A 22,519-nucleotide genomic window follows, 5' to 3' on the forward strand; every position below is an offset into this window, starting at 1 on the left:
TTGATCAAGACTGAAATTTTACACAGGCAAGCATACAAATTTGTTAACAACTCTTTGCCTCAATCAACGTTTTCTACCAAAAACTTTTGAAACAATCAATTGCTGGTTTCCGAGTTGTGGGTAACTCAGGTTGGAGTGACCTTACCCGCGTCTTTCTAGCACGCTTATTTCTAATGGAAAAATCGGAATTCGGATGCTGCACCGAAAACCGACTCTGTGTGAACAGGCTATAATAGCGCTTTGCCACAAACAGTCTATTTAAAAAAGTCCAGGTCCGATAATTTGAATATATTGATAAGTGTTTGGATTTTGGACGGGGTGGCGAACGGCCACACTTAGCGGCCATGTCTTAGGTTTCCTCATTCATTGTGTCTTCGTCCTGTGAGCAGGTCGTGCTACGAACTGGAAGGTCTTTGCAAAGGCAGTCTGACTGAATAGCTTTACTGCTATGGGGTGCCGTGCTCCAGGCCCTTTAATGGGGAACAAGGCCTTTTCCGCCTTCATCACAAGGCTCGACCCTTTTCAGAAGGACGAAGGCAGGCTGCAATCGGCCTCTTCATGGGTCTTCATTGTCGATAGGTTTGAGAGATCCCTGTTCTCCTGAAATCGCTGAAGATCTACCGTAGATTAGATTTGCGCCGCGGGACACAATTCTGTGTCGGTAAACTGGAATTGGACAATTTTTAATAACACAAATTCAAAGTTGGACACTTAAAACTTTCACATTTAAAAATCCGGCTTGCCAAGACTTATTTATATCATTGAAAACTACTTACAAAAATATATTTTTAAAGGTTTGGGAAAATACAAAGCAGGCACAATTTTTTGTCATTTAAAAGTAGTTGCAAGAACATTTTTTCTGCCTAACGCTTAAATTACAATATATATAGTGCGCTAGTTATAATTTATCTATTCTAGATGAAATTCACACATTGAGTGCTTGTTGACTAAACATTTTATTAAGCTAATTATTGTTTTAAAGATGAGTGTGTAATTATACCCTCTATTCATAAGGTAAAGCGGTATAATAGATTCGTACGTAACAAATAAGAGTGCGTTTCCGACTCCATATTCTTCAGCATCAGGAGTCGATCAGCCAAGTCAATTTAGCCATGTCGTTTTGTCCGTATGGACGCTTTGATCTTGGAAACTAGAACAGTTTCGTCAGGGTGCCTTGTCCACAAACAAATCTGGCTACTTTAGTTTTTGAACACGAATAAGACGTTTAACAGAAATGTATAGTTCCCGTTAATACCTATCAAATAACCCAAATGTCACGCCCAAAAATTTCAAAAAATCGTCCATATGAACGCTGTTATTTCGGGAACTTTCAAACGTAAAGGGTTCGCTTTTTTTTTTTTTAATATTCACTGGAATCTTCAGTGCCTTCTGAACTTAACCTAGCGGAGTTTACGAGTAACAGTTTCGTGGAACATAGAAGATCCTAGGGGTAGGGAGATCGATGGGATATAACTTCTTAAGCCTTGGGAGAGAAATTGGTCAAATTTGACGGACTATATTATGCGATAGTTATGCGATGTTTTTTCAATACAACTCTGAGTTTCTTCTTCTTTTTATTTAAAATTCAAACATTCACTACAGAAACGCACACAATAATGACAGGGAACAATCGAAAATGTATTGTATCATTCAAACTGCATTTAAATTACCTTTCGATGGATGCCAAAGTTATACAAGAAGTAAATTATGAGTATATTAAACTTTGTTTTGTCAAAATACTTATGCCGACTAGTGTAAAGTTTTGGGCTCCCATTGTGAAAGCCATTCCGAATGGAAAAAATCGAAAATGGGTTAACGATTGAAAAGAACATGCAGCTTTAGAAAAAATCAGCTTTACAATGTAAACCTGTGTCCTTTCTTATCATGTGTCTTCATTTTCGATAAGGTTGACTGCGTATTTCTTCGCTCTTTTTTGTCGCAATATTATAAGCGACAAACTAGATCCACTGTTGCAAGCATCGTGGCGTGGGACACATTCCTTTGTAGGTTATCTTGAATATTGACACTTTTCATTAGGTCAAAGGTCCGTCATTTTAAAATTTATATCAAACTGGGTACGGTACGGTACGGCTTTTCATGGAACCGCTTTTGGAGTTCAACGTCCTAAAGCACTTTCTTAGCAAAGGTCTTCATTGTTGATAAGGTTGACAGGGTATTTCTTCGCTCGTTTTTATCTCGAGACTAGATCCACTCAACTGTTACAACCGACGTGCCCTGAAAATTAATTTTTGTAGGTTAAGTGGAATTTTCACCTTTTCAATAATGAATATTAGAGAATATGGCATCATTAAAAAATACTTGCAAAAGCATTTTATTTAATTGGAAATTACCAAATACCTATGTTTTAATTGTAGCTATACCTACTGTGGCCGTAAGCTACGCTTATTGTATAATTAGTTAAATGTTTACTATGTCTACAAATAAGAATGAAATAATCTTTTTTAATATCACTGAAAAAATTCACATGAAGTTACTAAAGTGTATTATTTCTTATAAGTGCAAGGGTATACAAACTTCGGCTTACCGAAGTTAACTTCCTTTCTTGTTTAACATATAACTTTCTACGCTTGGAAATAACATTTTCGAATTAGTTCTGACGACTCATCATATAGCTGTCATAGGAAAGATCGGAAAATGAGTGGCAAATTAATATCAAACAAATTAAAGCTTAGTCGTTTTTTGGCTTATTATCTTATATATTGGGAATATAATTTTTGATATTTAAAACAATTTGAATTAAATTTAAGAAATATTTTAATTTAAAAATAAATATCGGACGACTATATCATATAGCTGCCATAGGAACGATCGGATAATTGGTGATGTAATATGGGGAATATACATTTTTATATTTTTAAGAATTTCAAATTCAATTTAATAAAATTATTGATTATTTTTATAACTGCAACTGTATACAAGCTTCGGCTTGCCGAAGTTGACTTCTTTTCTTGTTTTTAAATTTGTTCTCCGATAGTTCCTATGGGAGACTCCCAGTAAGCAATTTTAAATATTAAATATGTTTTGTTAACACCTAAGACCTTCCCCGAAATTCCTAAAGGCAATAAAGTTATATAAGATAAAACCTAGACATAGTAAACATTTAACTAATTATACAATAAGCGTAGCTTACGGCCACAGTAGGTATAGCTACAATTAAAACATAGGTATTTGGTAATTTCCAATTAAATAAAATGCTTTTGCAAGTATTTTTTAATGATGCCAATAAGTCTCTCTAATATTCATTATTGAAAAGGTGAAAATTCCACTTAACCTACAAAAATTAATTTTCAGGGCACGTCGGTTGTAACAGTTGAGTGGATCTAGTCTCGAGATAAAAACGAGCGAAGAAATACCCTGTCAACCTTATCAACAATGAAGACCTTTGCTAAGAAAGTGCTTTAGGACGTTGAACTCCAAAAGCGGTTCCATGAAAAGCCGTACCGTACCGTACCCAGTTTGATATAAATTTTAAAATGTCGGACCTTTGACCTAATGAAAAGTGTCAATATTCAAGACAACCTACAAAGGAATGTGTCCCACGCCACGATGCTTGCAACAGTGGATCTAGTTTGTCGCTTATAATATTGCGACAAAAAAGAGCGAAGAAATACGCAGTCAACCTTATCGAAAATGAAGACACATGATAAGAAAGGACACAGGTTAACATTGTAAAGCTGATTTTTTCTAAAGCTGCATGTTCTTTTCAATCGTTAACCCATTTTCGATTTTTTCCATTCGGAATGGCTTTCACAATGGGAGCCCAAAACTTTACACTAGTCGGCATAAGTATTTTGACAAAACAAAGTTTAATATACTCATAATTTACTTCTTGTATAACTTTGGCATCCATCGAAAGGTAATTTAAATGCAGTTTGAATGATACAATACATTTTCGATTGTTCCCTGTCATTATTGTGTGCGTTTCTGTAGTGAATGTTTGAATTTTAAATAAAAAGAAGAAGAAACTCAGAGTTGTATTGAAAAAACATCGCATAACTATCGCATAATATAGTCCGTCAAATTTGACCAATTTCTCTCCCAAGGCTTAAGAAGTTATATCCCATCGATCTCCCTACCCCTAGGATCTTCTATGTTCCACGAAACTGTTACTCGTAAACTCCGCTAGGTTAAGTTCAGAAGGCACTGAAGATTCCAGTGAATATTAAAAAAAAAAAAAGCGAACCCTTTACGTTTGAAAGTTCCCGAAATAACAGCGTTCATATGGACGATTTTTTGAAATTTTTGGGCGTGACATTTGGGTTATTTGATAGGTATTAACGGGAACTATACATTTCTGTTAAACGTCTTATTCGTGTTCAAAAACTAAAGTAGCCAGATTTGTTTGTGGACAAGGCACCCTGACGAAACTGTTCTAGTTTCCAAGATCAAAGCGTCCATACGGACAAAACGACATGGCTAAATTGACTTGGCTGATCGACTCCTGATGCTGAAGAATATGGAGTCGGAAACGCACTCTTATTTGTTACGTACGAATCTATTATACCGCTTTACCTTATGAATAGAGGGTATAATTACACACTCATCTTTAAAACAATAATTAGCTTAATAAAATGTTTAGTCAACAAGCACTCAATGTGTGAATTTCATCTAGAATAGATAAATTATAACTAGCGCACTATATATATTGTAATTTAAGCGTTAGGCAGAAAAAATGTTCTTGCAACTACTTTTAAATGACAAAAAATTGTGCCTGCTTTGTATTTTCCCAAACCTTTAAAAATATATTTTTGTAAGTAGTTTTCAATGATATAAATAAGTCTTGGCAAGCCGGATTTTTAAATGTGAAAGTTTTAAGTGTCCAACTTTGAATTTGTGTTATTAAAAATTGTCCAATTCCAGTTTACCGACACAGAATTGTGTCCCGCGGCGCAAATCTAATCTACGGTAGATCTTCAGCGATTTCAGGAGAACAGCGATCTCTCAAACCTATCGACAATGAAGACCCATGAAGAGGCCGATTGCAGCCTGCCTTCGTCCTTCTGAAAAGGGACGAGCCTTGTGATGAAGGCGGAAAAGGCCTTGTTCCCCATTAAAGGGCCTGGAGCACGGCACCCCATAGCAGTAAAGCTATTCAGTCAGACTGCCTTTGCAAAGACCTTCCAGTTCGTAGCACGACCTGCTCACAGGACGAAGACACAATGAATGAGGAAACCTAAGCATGGCCGCTAAGTGTGGCCGTTCGCCACCCCGTCCAAAATCCAAACACTTATCAATATATTCAAATTATCGGACCTGGACTTTTTTAAATAGACTGTTTGTGGCAAAGCGCTATTATAGCCTGTTCACACAGAGTCGGTTTTCGGTGCAGCATCCGAATTCCGATTTTTCCATTAGAAATAAGCGTGCTAGAAAGACGCGGGTAAGGTCACTCCAACCTGAGTTACCCACAACTCGGAAACCAGCAATTGATTGTTTCAAAAGTTTTTGGTAGAAAACGTTGATTGAGGCAAAGAGTTGTTAACAAATTTGTATGCTTGCCTGTGTAAAATTTCAGTCTTGATCAACTTGATAGTAAACCCATTCCACCCTAACAATGGAATACGTGGTGGAGCTTTTATATTTTTGAGACGTGGTATTCAATTCGAAGAGCCTGAGCTACACTGTGCAAAGATCAATTAATTGACATCGTCTGGTAAAATAACAATTTCCGCGGCGTACTGTCTTCATGCTCCATTAGACTAAGCGGATCTAGCCCAAGAAATTACAAATTGGGACCAATTGGTGGTGACTTTACCACAAAACACACCTGGTGGGGATCCAGAACATACGGGCTTTGGGTTGCACCGTCCACTTTACTGGAGGGCCCAAATACTGGAGGCCAGGCTCCTGTCCGCTGATATTCCTGGGGTAATTGTGGTGGCTTTCTTCGGTGCTAAGGCCAAAATCCTTGAGCATATCCGATTTTGGAAAAGAGCTAGCTTTTAAAGTTGACTTTCAGGAAAAAGTACACGACCATGGAACACTGCACGAATACTTTATCTTTGCTCTCCTCGTCTAGACTCTGTTCGATTATCTCGTTCGGAGAGATATCACTATTTCCCCACTGGAATCGTCACAAGGGTCCAAAGGTGTGCGATTGACCACGCTTGACTTATCCGTGACCAGATCCGGATTCTGTTTCACCACTAAGGCGAATATCCTGCACAAGGGTTTGCCGAGTCGGACCAGGGGCAGTAGGAAAGAACGACATATAAGAGAGGAAAAGATCCGGAAAGGAGAATATGAGCTCGATTTGTCTAAATACCACCGTTTAAAAATTATGGTCCAAAGTTATTTTTATTTAGAGAACAGCTATAAATAGCTCAATTTTGTACACCCGTAACATGTGAAGTACTAAAGCTACAGGCTTGTGCTAAAAAGGTATTTCGAAAAACTATTTACGCCTTTTAAACACGATTTGTCTAAATACCACCGTTTAAAAAATTTGGTCCAAAGGTTTGTTTAATTATATTTTTTAGCCTTTTAGCGTTTTAGAAAAACGGCTCTATTTCCTTTCCTTTTCTGTAAAAAAATTAAGAAAATGTCTTTATTTAGATGAAATCGTTAGAGCCGTTTTTTAAAAATCAAAAAAAAAGTTTACAGAAAAAAATAGATAAAATGTATTTATTTAGACCGTATACATTTCGTCACAATTGTTGATATCAGCTTTTGTTTGCTGCAGGCACGATCGTTTTTAAACCATTTTAAAGATGCTTAGGATAAATAAACTTAAATTAAATAAGTTCAATAGGATTACTACAGCCACATTAATAGATTTTGAAACCGATGCCATTTTTCAAATGAATGTTTTTATACCCTTGCAGAGCGAATAATGATTTCAGTCAGAAGTTCGCAACGCAGTGAAGGGACATTTCCGACCCCATAAAGTATATATATTCTTGATCAGCCCCACTAGACGATCTATCGGGCTGAACAAATTTAAAAACAAGAAAGGAAGTCAACTTCGGCAAGCTGAAGTTTGTATACAGTTGCAGTTAGAAAAATAATAAATAATTTTATTAAATTGAATTCGAAATTCTTAAAAATATAAAAATTTATATTCCCCATATTACACCACATTACATCACCAATTATCCGATCGTTCCTATGGCAGCTATATGATATAGTCGTCCGATTTTGATAAAATTGAATTCGAAATTCAAAACTAATTTAAAAATGTGATATGGTATGTTTTTAACATATAACTTTTTTTAATCGTCTGAGAAATAATAAAAAAATTTTGTATATTACTGAAGCTAGCAACAATCCTTAAAAATTGCACATGGTGTTACTAACGTTGATTATTTCTTATAACTGCAAGGGTGTGTACCCTTCGGCTTGCCAAAGTTAACTTCTTTTCTAGTTTAAAGATGAAATTTAAAAAGGCCCCCTCCTCACCTAAAATTAAATTTAAAGAAATACAATTTTTAAGGCGATCTTTTACTCAAAGTAACCACCGAAATCTCCCTCCCTTCATTGCCGCAACATTCTTTACACTGACATGCTGTAATAAATTTAATTAGCGAAAGACCACTTTAAGAAGAGACACAAAAAGGAGAAGTTGGTGAAGGAGGCTAAATTTCATAAAATTAAAATGGACATAATCCATAATCCGGGTATGCCTTAGAATTAAAAATATCACATTTTAAAACCTTTTAAATAACAAACATACATAAATGAAAATGGAACAGCAACTCATAAATAGGGTGCGGGTTCGAATTCTTTTCGAATTTTGTTTTTTCAGATAGTTGTCGATTTGTAGGTTTTTTTTAGTACTTACAATTTCTGAACTTTTTCTCCCCACAAAACCCAATACTCCACTGTAAAGACACCTAAATCAGTTTATAATTCAATACTTGTATTTTCATTACGTTAACTTAGGTCTAACATTTTATACAAAAAAAAATTACATACAAATTAAATACGGCGAATTATAGGATAGAGTTAAAGTTGTGGACAATTGGATTTGAATGATTTAAAACTTAAACGAACGGAAATAAACAAACGTGGACAGGGCCGCAATAAAGTGGAAGGCGCTTAAAAAGTACTATAAACAAATGAATTAAAATTTATAATAAACGGGGGTGCACAAATATATTTTGTCCATTAATATTGGCCTAGTTTTAAACAGATTTTCAACAGACATCCAATTGTTAGGACTGGCGCAAAACCCCTTATGTTTTTTGTGCCGCAGATGCAAAGGAAAAATACTGTGAGTTAGTTCTAAGGGAGTAGTAGTCTTAGCCTAGGTTTAATCGATAACCATAAATATTATACAGTACAAAGGCAACTGCGCTTAGTGCAACTCCGTGATTGCCGACTCAGTACTCGGGGATTCCCCTCTAGGAAGCTGGCGTTTCTCCTTCGTACTCCTTGGTGCGCTGACTACGCTCAAACACTGTACAGGGTGGTGTTATCGGGGTCCACCTGCACGGCCTGGACAATAAAGCGTTTCCGGTCCGAAAAGTCGATGGGAGCGGCTGGCTAATGAAGGCAATGGAAAGATGTGGTAAGATAGGTATACGAAACAACGCGTAGAAAGAGGTAACTTATAAAGCAGGACATTGGAGAGACCATATATGTTCTCAATTAGCAAAGAGAAGGTTAAGCATGCGGGTGTAAAGGTATTATTAGCGGGTTGAATAAACATTTAAGCAGGACAAGTACTCACACAATGAAACTCCCTTCTCTTTTTTGCCTCAGCTCAGCTGTGTAAGTTAAATTTTTTACGTATATCCTTAACCAATTGCTAGGCAAAAGACGCTAATTTTAAGTTAGTTTTCCGAGTAAGTTAATGTAACAATATCACAAAAAGGTAAGCAGATTTGGGTTTTTCAATTGAAAAAGCTCTGTTTGCTGTGCTTTGTTTTGTGGACTCTAAGAATAATACTCGACATTTTTTATCTAAAATGAAACACAAGGGAAACAGAAGAAAGTCATATAAAACGTGATGGGGTACAAACTTAAATAAAGTAATAGAAATGGGGTGTGCAATATTTTATGTGGCATAGTTCATTAACTTCCAATAGCTGATAAAATACCAAAATGGACTATAGTAAAGTTAATACACAAGGATTAAAACAAAACATTGAACTTGATAATTCTGAAGGCAGGATCGTAGCCAAGGGTCCATTTAAATCCTATGCGAAAATAGTGATTTGTTTGGAAAAGGTGTCTAAAGGTCTAAACTGCCTAAACATAAATTGATTTAAAACATGTTGATTTTGAAAAAGATACATTTACACATCCGTGGCATGTACAAACGAGTCATCGAATGGAAGTGGCAAAATAAAATATGTCCAGTCCTAAGTATAGATAATAAATAAGCGAGGAACTTGTGGAGCCTAGCTGGTGTTGCGCAGAGAAGAGCTTAAGCTAAAGAGCCACCACCAGGAACCAACCGCAAACCAACCAGGGACGAGCACAACCGATCCCCCGACCAGACCGAACGAAACCAATCCCTGCCCAGGGAGCCTCAGGGGAGTAGGGTGGAGTCCTATCGGGAGCCACTCACGTCGGTGCACTTGCACTGCGTCTCGTCGAAGACGGTGCCGGTGGTGCAGCTCTGGTTGTAGCGGCAGACGCAGGTGCAGTTGTCGTCAACCCAGTACTTGTTCTCGGCCTGCTCCAGGCACTTGTCCCTGGCGTCCGTGTTGTGGCACTCGCAGCGGCACAGGTCCTTGCGGTACGACTGATACACGTTGCAGTCCTCCGCCTTGGTGCGGCAATCGCAGCGGCACTGCGTGTGCTGCTCCACGGTGATGATGGTGAACGGCCGCCGCCCGGTGGTGGCCGCCCGGTCGACCTTGCGCACGCGCAGCTGCACCTGCTCCACCTCCGTCGGCTGGCAGGAGATCAGCGTGGAGCCGCAGCAGCCGTTGCACCGGCTTATCCGCGTGCAGGCGGGCATGTAGTAGTAGTTCGCCTCGTCCTCCGCCGGCGGCTTCAGCTCTATGATCGTGGGTTGCGGCGAGCAGCTTGCCGGCGTCGCGTTCCTCACGGTGGCTGATGGAATAAATAAAATAATTAGTTGAAAAATGTTTATATAGAGCCCTCCGAAAAAACCAGAAAGGTAAAATATAATTGAAGGAATATTGTGAAAGTGTTCCATTTCAAATTACTACCGCATTCTATGGTAGCTACATTGTATAGAAGACGGATTTTTAAAAATTGCTATTCGAAATCCTGAAATTTTAAAAGAACACTGGTCCTATAAGTACTGAAGATATAATTTCGTTACTTCTTATAAAATGTTTTTCATCACTCCTATGGGAGCCAAAGCTAGACGCTTCAAACTGACAGACTAGTTCTCGTAGAAACGGACAGACGGACGGACATAGCTACACCCGACTTCTGATCTTGATCAGCTTCCTGCTGCCTGTTACACACTTTTCGAAGTATCTGGCATACCCCTTACTCTTTGAAAATAAGGTTTCTAACACTCCGCAGAGCTGGAGAATAAGTATCTGCTGGAGAGTATCTAAATACTTAAATATATTAATATATTGCTTGCAAGTTTTTGTTTCCCGTTGTTTGGCTTACATTTGGAGATGCTGCGCTTAAAGTTTTCTGAAAAGGTAAACAAATTTCATGATTAACTTCTTTCTGTTGGCATAAATATTTCGTTGTACTCACCCTTCGAGGACGGGATCTCGCCGGACACGTCGTAGTCGGCGGTCACGTTGCTCAACTCGGCGGACACGGCCAGTGGGAGCTGAAAGACCAATTGGACACAGATTAGACTCCACCAAAACATTAACTTGAGCTTAGTCATAGCCCACTACTGTGTCCCATTTGTATTAAGCTTGGCCCGAATTGGCGCCGAGATTCCACTGAAAACGGACGTCAGCTGCATAGAAATGGTTTGAATAAATATATCAACAATACAATGCGTCACCTAGGTATTTAAAATGTTTTAAGCGCGATTTTGCTGTCATCCGTCGTCCCCAGCGGAAGAGGAGCAAGTGGATTGTACCCACGTGCCGGGTGCTCGACGCCGTCGATCTGGTATCGGCCAATTTGCACGTAGATGTGACGGTAGCCGCATTGCCGTGCTCTGGGTCATGATTCATTAGCGACACTCGCGACTGGCAGCCGTTAATTGTCCGATGGGGGATCGGGGATAAACAACAAATGCTGCGTCACAGAGCGGGGAAAGTTCAAGGGCGAATGGGAAACATCGGCGGCGATTTCGTACTTAACAAATCCCCTGTTAACCTTTAGAAAGCTCAAACAAAAAGGAAGCCATCTCAAAGTTTATATATCTTTGCGCTAAAAACAAGGAAGAACGCTATAGTCGAGTGCCTCGACTATCAGATACCCGTTGCTCAGCTTAAAGGAGCACATTAGAAATGGAGATATATAACCACCAAAGCGATATTTTAGGGCGCCACCTGACGGCTACTCCAGTAGATGCTATGTGGGCGGCAGACAGATTTAAGCGTTTAAGCCATTTTCAGGTCAGTCGACAGATATTGATGAGACAAACACAATTCAGTTACAATTTTGATCATATCATAATAACTGTAGGCGCTTCAGATTTTCGCGGATTGTGGGCGTTAGAGAGGGCGTGGCACCCCGCTGATATAAAGTTGTGCTGCGTTTATACGGACAGACAGACAGACGGACAGGCGGACATGGCAGTGATCCTGATCAAGAATATATATACTTTATGGGGTCGGAAACGCTTTCTTCTACCTGTTACATACTTTCCGACGAGTCTAGTATTACTACTACCCTATTACTCTACGAGTAACGGGTATAACAATATTGCGAACTTCAATTTTAGCTGATTACAGAAACCTTTTGTTTTCCTTTAAATGTTCAGCATTTTATGAATGCAAGTTTATTAGTTAATCTAAAAGAATCTTATTTCTCATGGTAAAAGGGAATATAATTAAAAACAATAAACTTCACAGCTTTTTTATGGCAGCTATAAGATGTATAAATTTAGTTTACTGAGTTGCCGACTTTTGACTGTAATAATTACACCATCTGCCGGATATTTCTAAATATATGCGAGTATTACTCCTTTACTCTATGCAATATTTCGATGATAAAAAGTAATAAAATAATATTTGTTCATTGAATGCTATCATTTTAGTCTTATTTAAAACGAAATTGTTTATTTTGTATCTTTATCCGGTTTAGATTTATTAAAAGCCGAATGTAGATACCCCTCAAACTGTTGACAACCTTCCAGGAAACGAATGTCAGTTTTGTGTTATCACATTTTTGCCATTTAGATTTATTAAAAACCTAATGAACACCAGTAAGGTATATTCCAAACAAGCTGTTGATAAGCCTCCAGGAAACGTATCTTATTTATTTCTTATTTCTGTGCGATCGCAACTGGCCCAACACTAATTGCCACCCGATATCGGAACGTTATTGTTTCAACTTCTGTGGAGGTATTTGCCGAGGTTCCAGAAACCGATCCCCACTGTTTACCCAGCCAATTCGACGCCGAAACCCTTCCGCTGCACAGCTTTCTTCGGCGGAGGAGGAAATCTTTGTTTATTCTGGCACTGACGCAAACAATACTAGTTGGGGATGGTTAGAAGACGCTGCAAGAGGGGTCCAGTGAGTAACGCCCAATTAAAAACGTAATGCGAATTATTTGTTTTGGAATCAAGGCGATCACCGCTATCAATGCCAAGACGCAGACAGAAGCGGAAAACAGGCGCGCACTGAGAGAAATATTTCCATTTCGCTGTGGACTACAAACTGGAAAGCGAATAGGGTACATTAGCTAAAAAATAAATGCAACTAAACTGTTTTTAATTAAACAAACCATGACCAGAAATTGGTGATCACAACGCTTGCTTGTAAATATTATGTTTTTCTAATACTTGTTTTTTAGTTTTTGCATCCTACTTAAAAGCACCTTATTTATGAGCAACTTTTACGAAACAAAAATGTGTTCTTAGTAGGGAAGATCATATTTAAAACCAAAGCTAAAGACTTGTTTTTTCGCTCCGTGAGAAGAGGCTGCGACAACGGCGTGCTCCCGATCTTGGGTGGGGTGCGGGTCTGGGATTGGGTTTTGGGATCGGGCTGCGAGTTGAAGTTGTGCAGTGAGGCTGCGCATTATCAAACTGCAAACAGAACAGCGGCGATGACGATGACCCACATAGGCAGTGTTTTAGGCGGCACAGTGGCGCCATCTGGATGCAGCATGCGATCCGTTCTCACCAGATATTATGGTAATCTTCGGTAAATAAAGGGCTGCCCTCAAAGGATTACCTTCAAAAATGAAATGCCAGCCTACTAAAAATAAGTCCGAAAGGCATTATCGTGCTTGTGTTATTTGCATTTGCCCCCGTACTAATCAAATCAATGTTATAGGGTCATTAACACGACCAGAAACTCGAGAAAAAAACTTTTTTTGCCCGACTCGTATAATAACCCGTATGGCCTAAATATGCATAATTTTTTACAGTATAAACAATCGTCAAAAATGTCACGTTTAAAAGAGAGTTATCAACAAATATTGCCACTGCTATAAGTTGAAAACAAACTAACGCTGCTTGAGCATTGGATTTAAAAATAAATGCAATCAATTTAAAAGTCTAAAACAAAGAAGCTTATGGAAGAAAAAGAAGAAGGAGTTAGACACGCAACAAAGCTATATTGTAAAGCCAATGAATGGTAATGAGGGCAGCCGACAATTTAAGCAATTGGGACGTGTCAAACTTTTTTAGGTCAATCTATAGGTATTAACGACACTATAACTGTACGAAAATAAGACATCCAAAACTGAAATCTCAACTCTCTAGCTCATATAGTTATCAAGATCACAGAGTTCACACAGACAAACGGTCCGACGGACGGCGGACATGGCTAGATCGACTCGGTTAGTGATTTTGATCGAGAATAAACATCCTTTTTGAACTCGGAGACGATTCCTTCTATCTAATACCCTTTTATTTTATACAAATTTAAATTACATTTTGCTTAAATTAGCAATGACCATCTACCTGATAAGTTATAAGCAAATAAAGTGTGCTACCTTGCTACTTGTGTACTTCTATCTTCATCGCACTCCCCTTCGCTGAGTAACGGGTATCTGATAGTCGACTATTGCGTTTTCTTTTGCTTAAATTTCTTAATATTTCGATGGAGTATCATATTGCAATCATGTTGGTATCATTCGATGGGTATTTTAATAAAGAAATTGGATAGCGGCGAATGGGCGGACTGACAAATGACTATCGACTAGTATAGTGATGCTGATCAAGAATATAAACTTTATATAATTATAAATATAAGAGTGTTTTGCATTATTTATTTAAAAAATGAGTAATAATTGCCTTTCAACTTCAACTTAATTAAAAACTGGATGTATACCAGGAACAGTAGACTAGCTTTAAACTGTTGATAGCCTTCCAGGAATCGTATCTTGTTTCTGTGTAATCACAACTGGCCCAACACTAATTGCCTTCCGATATCGGAACGGTTATTGTTTAAGCTTCTGTGTAGGTATTTGTCGAGTACCCAGAAACCGATCCCCAACTGTTTACCCAGCCAATTCAAAGCCCTTCCGCTGCACAGCTTTCTTCGCTGGGGAAGGAAATCTTTTGTTTATTTTGGCACTGACGCAAGGAAAACTAGATATACATATATGGTTAGGGAAATTAAAAACGTAATCCGAATTGGGATCATCAGGAATGTGAATTTAAAATAAGATACCCGGACATTTCTTTTGGCGCAGCACCTATCGGGTGGACAAAGAAATTGGCCCTTAATAATGTTTATCTCTTTAAATCATATTGCGATTTGTATGATCAAAGGAATGATGATAGGTATTCTTCGTCGAATACAACACAGTATTTTACTCTACAAGAACGGATGTAGAAATTAGGTTTAGGCCTAGAAAATGGGAAAGGAAATGTCCCTAAATAATAATAGCAAATTGACATTGTCCTGTTTTAAAGAGGATTCATTTCACATACTATTAAGTAAACGAGGTCTTACCGTCAGTGGTTTTCCGGCTTCGGCGGCTGCTCCTTGACAGCAGCTGCCCTCCACCGCCTCCGAAGCCGCATTGGGGTCGTCCGCCTGACGGAGCAGTCGTACCTTGGTCTGCGAGGAGGAGGACGAGGCCGCAGCAGCGGCGTAGAAAAAGCGCTGCGACGGGAGTCTGTTGTTCGGGGAGACGTGATCTGCGCGCGCCGCCTTGCCGAGGACCAGAAGGAGGAGCAGAACTGGCAGGAGCGCCAGGGGCTGCTGCACCGGCTCGTGGATTCTGCCTCGGGCTTGGGACATGGCCAAACGGTCCTTTTCGAAACCAGATCCCAATTATCTGCAATGTAGAAAATAATAAATATTATGTAATCTGCTGAAGAGCATATTGAGTATGAAGTAAAACACTGCAAAAACAAAAAGGGAGCTAGACCATGTTTATATCCTGTTGCTGCTATAACTAAATCGTGCTAATAAAATCATATTACAGTAATCAAATAAGCAAAATTTGTCAGATATATATTTATATACCTATTTTTGTGCAATGGGTTCTTTAAACATAAAAATATTATAAACTTGTGCTATTTTATTTGCTGAACAATAAACAAGAAAGCTCAAGTCTATAGGCTACAATATATTATTGATCGTAAAAATTAAAACAAAAGTCGTCTAAAAATTACAACAAAAATAGATTACTTTATTTTATATGCGTACTTTTGTAAGAAACAAAATATATAGCGATTTTCTTATTATTAAAAGGAATATTCCTTTATGGATTGTTCATTCGACATCTGTCCTAACATATATATAATTTTATTACTATAAAAATCTCCATTTAATGATCAGCAACAAGAAGAAACAATGTAGTCCAGGATCTTCTTAACCACCTTATATTACGAGTGATTTCTAACGAAATTTATCATGCCCAGTGGTACCGCTACCATCTACTAGGTGGCGTTACGCGCCACACGCAAACGGTTATCTAAAAGTCGAGGCACTCGAAAAAAGTGTTATTTTTACTTGCCTATTAATTTTCGAATCGTTCCTATGGCAATTATATGATACCTCTGATACCTTAAGCAGATTTTACCCCAATTTTTACAATTTTTTTATTTTTTGCTCATTAATTTTCTGATTGATCTATTTATATTTTCATTTAGTAGAGACTAGTTTGCGTAGAGAGACCAATTCAAATTTATTAACGTTTTTAAAATTCGTCTCATTTTAAGAAGAACCTCTTTCCAATTCACTTGACTTTTAGGGATACATAAATATAAAAATATAAATATTAAACAAAAACATTTTTTTAAAGATTAAATTATATTCTTGGTAATATCAATTTTTAATAAATTAGAATTTCAAATAAAATTTTAAAAACGGGCTACTATATTCTATAGCTTCCATTGAAATATCCGAAAAAATTGGTTAAATATCGACATAAATTATAACTAAGTTATGCTAACATTCTTAATCGAAAAACATTTTTGTCTGTGTATATTTAGTGAAAAATTGATATTACAAGTTGTAATCCAAAACTAATTAAATTTGGAAAATTCTTTTAACGCTCAAAAACGCTTTGTAAACGTGACTATTCACAATTCCGAACCATTTTTATGGCTTACGCTCAACGTGAAAAGTATAAAGTCGTCTCTCAGACTCCCTCTCGATGATTTACGACTTGATTTACAGGGCGAGTGGGAAAACGGCAGTCCCAGAGATTTGTTTGTTTTCTAGGCCTTTATCTTGTTTGAGAGAAGGGTAATTGGCTTTTCTTCTTCTGGTTTCCCGATTTACAATGCCAGTTCTTGGGCTGGGAAAACCGCAGGTGTGGGTTGTGGTGGTGGGGACAGGTGGGCGGGGACGTTTACACTCGAAATGGGGTCAGTTCGGTTACGAATGCCATGTTGACCAACGATCAACGAGGCAGCAAAACCTCTATATGGCTAACTTGACATTGGTACGAAAAGTCTTATCATAAGCACATACCACTCGAGGGTACGAAGCCGTGCGTCAGGCATATCAATGAGACAATCGGCCAGCCGACTGCATGACAATAAAGCCGTAGGGACAGGAAGCCCCACATCACTCACGACCATAGGCCCTAGCAAAATCAAACAAATAACTAAATAACTAATAAAAATAATCAACAGTTAAGGCTGCAATTTGTTATGAGCGAAATACCAAAAAACTAATTCAAAAAATATTTTAAAAAGACAATAACGAGCAACATCAAACAATCAATCATTGTAAAGATAAGAAGTCCCACTTATCGCATTAGCAATCGACTTATAAAAGAGACGAATAAAATGTGTTTCGCATAATGGGTGAGTTAACCCATACGCCCGGCTAGGTAAAGTGTTTACTCGGTACCAAGCAATGCACAGCGACTGCCACTTTTGGCTGTGAATGAACCGCGTTTGTTCTTTGCTGACGGCCAGGCCCTGACTCATAAATCAGAAACCATTGTGGCTATTAAGCCCCGGCAGTCGAAGGAGACAGGGTTCCTGTGGATCTAGCGGCTCTGAAGGAGCTTCAAATGGGAATTCTTTCGGCGATTTCCTGTCTGCATCGAGGAATTTCGATGGCACTTCATTTCGAATGCAGCGTGCGTGGGGAGTTGAATTATTCCTGCACACGGGAACGAACTTCAGCTACTGACTGCTGGGCACCAGGAAAAACTCTTGCCTATCGCACCATAGTCGTATAGAGATCAAGAAAATGTTAATGAAAAATGTGTCTTTCGAAGGTGTCAGTCTAGAGTTTTCCATTCCAAATCCGACCTCATAAAATCATTTGTTGTGTGGTTAGTGCGAGTGCAGGTTCCACTGTGCCCGAGCCACTTGATGTGTTCTGTTGTTTGTTTCAATTCAGTTGTCTTTCCTTGGGCTGGCCTGCTCTTGTTCTTTTTGCGTACTGCTCAAATATGAAAATTCTTATAATAGGTCAGTTCGCGTTTCCCTTTCAGCTGCTCAACTGGCTGTCGATAAGGAAAGACCCCAGTAATTATGGCTTTGCATTCGTGTGTATGTTTGCATGTGCCTGTGGCTCCAGCTACTACTGGTCAAGGCGCTTTATCAGCTTATTAGACAGCAGAGCAAAACACAAAACAGGAGTAAAGTCGCAGCAGTGTTTCATTCATCAAGTGGAGAAAATAGACGACGAGGAGGCAGAGGACGTAAACATAGGCATCGACCCCCCATGGATCAGGAAATATAACGACTGGGAAGGCGATCTGTCGGGGTCACCAGAAAAGGGAAGCCCAAAGCTTTGAAATAGGGATTAAGTTATGGGGAAGTTTAACCTCCGGCTGTGACTTTAGTTAACAAACGAGATATCTTATCTTCCGCTTGAACTAGAACGGCAAATCAAAACCCACCATATATAAGATACATGCAACTAGCTAATGGCGAAGAGCGCATTGAAATAGATTGGTTAGACCTAAAGATATAGCCAAACCAACTTCTGGTTTTCCTACACCACACTACAGGTTTGGAACCAAAGCTAGCACAGCCAGGAGACAAAGTTGGCTGGGCTGTGTTACCGAGAGGTCTGCGCACTCCACCCTCATTTCTTGCGGTGTCTTAAGGGAGCCCGAGGAAGAGCGAAGCGAGCAAAGAGCAGTGCAAGCAACAACACAGGAAGGGCGATAGCGAGTGGGCAGAAAGAGGAAGGAGCGACAGATCGGATGGTGTAAAAATAGCTTTAAGCTCGTTTTGTAACGGGACCGGAGGGTTTGCGCTTGTTTTCAATGTGCGTATGTTTCTGCACTTGTTTTTAGGTGCACACCCTTGCGTGCATCTGCTATCGTTGTTTTTCCGTCTGTGTTTCTCATTTCCCCCTCCCACTCTCCTTAACAGTTAAGCAAATGCCGATTGATACGACGTGCCAGCAGTGTTATTGTTCCTCTTGTCACTTTTCCCCCGCTCTTTGGCGCTCTCTCTGGCTCTCCCTCTCTCTCTGTTGCCAGGTGTCACGCACACCTGTGTGATTCATCTTGACATTCCTTTGCCCCCCTCTGTTGTTGTTCCCTGCCTCTTTATTTGGGGCTGCTGCACAGCTTAAATTTTAAGCAACCGCTGATATGAATTGATCGTCACGCTTTACATATGTATGTACATTGTGGGTGTGTGCATGGTTTTCAAAAACGGAAATTTGTAAATTATTTTTCGATTCATAAAAGGCTCTAGTAAAAATTAAGGTGAGTTGTTAAGCATCAATAAAAATTTGGGAAATTCTTGCCCAGCTTATGATCTAGCTTATAAAAAGGGACGGAATCACTGATCTTTTTGAGCCGGAATCCCTGTCTAGTTCTGGAAATCAATGATTAACGATCGTTGCATAACCTGTCACATCGAAGGTCTCTTTAGCCCGCTTCCACCGTTAGCATTGCACGTCTAGCCAAGTGTTATCAGCGGCTGCCACTGAGGCATTTCGTCAGCCCAGATATTGCAGATTCACAGAGGGAGACGGCAATGCGGGGAGCGAAAGAGAGGGCGAGCGACATGGAGTGCGTGCAGATTACAAAATCCAGAAGGTTTACAATCATAAGTACGGATGCAATGTGAACGGGGCTACTGCCTGTGCAACTAATTTAATAGTACAATAGGCATTGAAATTACGGGTTATCAGAACTCAAATCCGAAAAATCAAGAAGCTTGTACGTGCGATAAAAACATCTATTCCGCTCTAATAAATTATTCACTTTAAGCTAGCCATGTGTAATCAACTGGGCGAATTGTTCCGCAGGTGTAGCACTTGTATTCCCCCACCTTCGAGGCCCTGTTTTCGGTGCGTCAGCCAATGATACGGGATGCGATATGACAACATCGAGGAGGAGCGAGGGATCGAAAGGAATCATCTCGGGATCGAGATCCCAACATAGGCGGTCCACAATTAATGCAAGGGAGTGCCCCGACCAGGCAATTGCTCCCGCAAAACAAGAGGGCTGCAGGGTGGCGGGGCGTGGCAGATCAGGGAAGGGACGCAGAGCTTGTCTCCTCGGCTGGCCATTCGCCCAGGCAAATCAATTACAATAAAGTCACGATAAAAACCATGGAACGATGTTGATGTGCAGCACCACAACCAACCGCATAGGGCAAAAGTTGGGGCTGCAGGAGGGCAATGGGCTCTACAATGTAAATTATGGATTTAAGGCCTCCCAAAGGGTTTGGGTTAACAGGGACATATCGTCTGGAATGCGAGTTAACGATAGCCGATTGCAAATATAAGCAAGAGGGGGGAAGATGCGATTATACCAATAATTCTTATAAAGACTATATGAAATACATAGCTGTCCGATTTCTTAAGATAATACTTTGGATATGAGTAAAAGAGAAAATTTAAAATAAAGCTTTAAATATTTTCATTAATTGTCTTATCTTTCCTATGTCAGTATAGCTGATATAGTTGGCCGATTAAAAACAGTTTTATTTATTTTTTCTAGTTTTGAAATCATTAGAGTAGCTGTACCCTAGGGTAGGGGAGATATACAAAAATGTAGAGATCAAAAAGGACAAACCTAAAGTTTTTGTTACCCTAGTTTCCGATCAATACTTATCTATAACAATCATGATCATGATCATGCTACGATATATTTATATACTAGTTTTAACCCTATAACTTCAAAACACTGAGACTAAATAGGACAAACTAAGATGGCGAAATCTTTTACCTTATAGATTCGAAAACCTCCCCTTCACAAAGTTACGATCTTCTGGGACTTTCACATTCAAAATGTGAAATAAACTTTCTGGGAATGTGAGTATAAATCAAACCGAGATTGATTTATTTTAAATTACCATTAGAGTCACTGTGTACTTCCCGTTTTGATCTACTTGAAAACTATTTAATAACTTGATATTATACCACTACAACGTATTCTAAATTAAACACGTACTGAATATACATTTGAGCGCATTTTCCTGCTGTTGAACGTGATGGGTTTACGGAAAAAAATCAAATACAACTGTTTAAATAATCGAGTTATAATATATAACATGAGACTGAGCTACGTTTCTAACTGCGTTTAATTAATTATAATTATTATAAAAAAGGAAGCGCCAAGACGTAATAGCAAAACAAACGTGCTCAAATAGACGATATAAGTTTAAAACGCAGGGAATTACATATCACTCGGGGTTTTAACCGGACGGATACATTTGAAATGGTAATTTTGCAATTTTGTAAAAGATGTTGAGTTAACTTGGCAATAATGGAATACTTTTAAGTAGGATTTATGTGTCGCCGATGCACAATTCTGTGATATTAACCAGTTTGAAGTGTTGTTTGCAATAGTAAAGTGATTCATATATCTGCAACTCATTTTGACGCAAATTGATTTGAATACCGATTGAAGCCCGGCACAGACTTTGTTTTATCTGCGGGGGAACTCAAGCGCAGCACTTTTCACGTGGGCTTTCCACAGACCCAGCGGCATAGCTCAGCAGGCACATCAAAAACGCTAATTGCAGTTGTACTTTTTTGCAATTGACGATGATAAACTCTGTTCTGGTTTTGTTAGATTTATTTCAAAAGCCATTCGAAAAAACACAAAAGGCTGTGCGCTGTAGAGAGCTTTTTAAGGCCCGGCTTCAATGGGACAGCGGTGGAAAACATATAAACAATAACAAAAAGCTGTTTTAGTTTAAATGTTAGACGAATTCGAGGGTCGCTGGCTTGTTTGTTTTTGCTAACTCGTGCTCGGCGAACGCGTTTAAATACTTGAAAAAGAACTTACTTCGTGCAACCACCGCTCAAAATCGGTAAATCACTCAAACAAAATTCTCGACACAACGGTTAAAGGATCACCCAACAATCAGTGAGTACGAAACGAAAACAGGAAAAAAAAGCACGAATGTGGTATTTGGTGTTTTGTGATAAGTATCTGAGCGCGCCGCGGAGATCGGCAGCTGCGTCCAAGCACCAGCAAGTTCCGTTCAAAACTGTCGCGCCGTCGGTGTGGGCCAAGTTACTGCGCCCCTATCACAGTCACCAACGACAGTAGCAGTGGCTCTCGGCCGCGTCGCGGCTCTCCGCTCTCCGGCCCGCTCGGCGCTCTCCCGGGCTGGGGCTGCTGTGCGATCAGCTGAGCTTAACAGAGGCTGTGCGGGGCCACTGTTAGCCCGTGGGCTGGGCTCCATACCGCCCAGTACTGTGCAGTGGGAAAACTCCCGTGGTTATGCTTATTCCTGGAATACGCAACACAGGCACACGGACAGCGCAGGGCAACAAAATAGCACTTAACAAACGCTGCTGACGTATGTACGATTAATACGGATTAACCAAAGCACATGTGCAAAGCTTTAAGGCAGTAACTTACCAAATAATTGTTACAAAATGTTAATGTAAAATGCATATTGAAACCATGGCTTCTCCATGCCGATTTTTGAAAAATATAAGGTGAGTTTTATTCATCATTGTTTTTGATTTACATTTTATTCGCTCGGGAATTATAATTATTTTTGTTTTTTATTATAAAACTAAAAAATAATCATTACTTCTGAGTTTTATTTTTTATAAAAAAGTAATGATTATT

General features: G+C 39.2%; 1 protein-coding gene across 3 annotated transcripts; it reads right to left on the bottom strand.

The window, feature by feature from the left end:
* Nucleotides 1-7,858: 7,858 nt before the first annotated feature.
* LOC108035816 (vascular endothelial growth factor C) lies at nucleotides 7,859-21,961 on the bottom strand. Of its 3 annotated transcripts, none has more exons than XR_001768793.3 (7): nucleotides 21,722-21,961; nucleotides 14,998-15,325; nucleotides 10,657-10,735; nucleotides 10,564-10,590; nucleotides 9,536-10,026; nucleotides 8,693-8,925; nucleotides 7,859-8,505 (listed from the first exon to the last, which is right to left on the bottom strand). XR_001768793.3 is itself a non-coding variant. In XM_017111564.3 (6 exons), exons 2-6 carry the CDS (start codon nucleotides 15,286-15,288, stop codon nucleotides 8,413-8,415), a joined length of 981 nt encoding a protein of 326 aa, XP_016967053.1. In that variant the 5' UTR covers nucleotides 15,289-15,325; nucleotides 21,722-21,960; the 3' UTR covers nucleotides 7,859-8,412. The 3 variants fall into 3 exon arrangements, 1 of the variants encoding a protein (XP_016967053.1); XR_007763259.1 differs by having other exon boundaries at nucleotides 9,434-10,026; XM_017111564.3 differs by lacking the exon at nucleotides 8,693-8,925 and having other exon boundaries at nucleotides 21,722-21,960.
* Nucleotides 21,962-22,519: the final 558 nt, after the last annotated feature.

The sequence above is a fragment of the Drosophila biarmipes genome, chromosome X (genome assembly GCF_025231255.1).
Source record: "Drosophila biarmipes strain raj3 chromosome X, RU_DBia_V1.1, whole genome shotgun sequence".
Classification (NCBI taxonomy): Eukaryota; Metazoa; Arthropoda; class Insecta; order Diptera; family Drosophilidae; genus Drosophila; species Drosophila biarmipes.

What these genes read in the sequence shown, in the direction of transcription:
- LOC108035816 (XM_017111564.3), bottom strand. Translation starts at nt 15,288, where the DNA reads ATGTCCCAAGCCCGAGGCAGAATCCACGAGCCGGTGCAGCAGCCCCTG. An exon ending in CGAGATCCCGTCCTCGAAGG is followed by an intron (nt 10,591 to 10,656) that starts GTGAGTACAACG and finishes TTACCTTTTCAG; the next exon opens with AAAACTTTAAGCGCAGCATC. An exon ending in CGCAGTGCAAGTGCACCGAC is followed by an intron (nt 8,506 to 9,535) that starts GTGAGTGGCTCC and finishes TGCCTTCATTAG; the next exon opens with CCAGCCGCTCCCATCGACTT.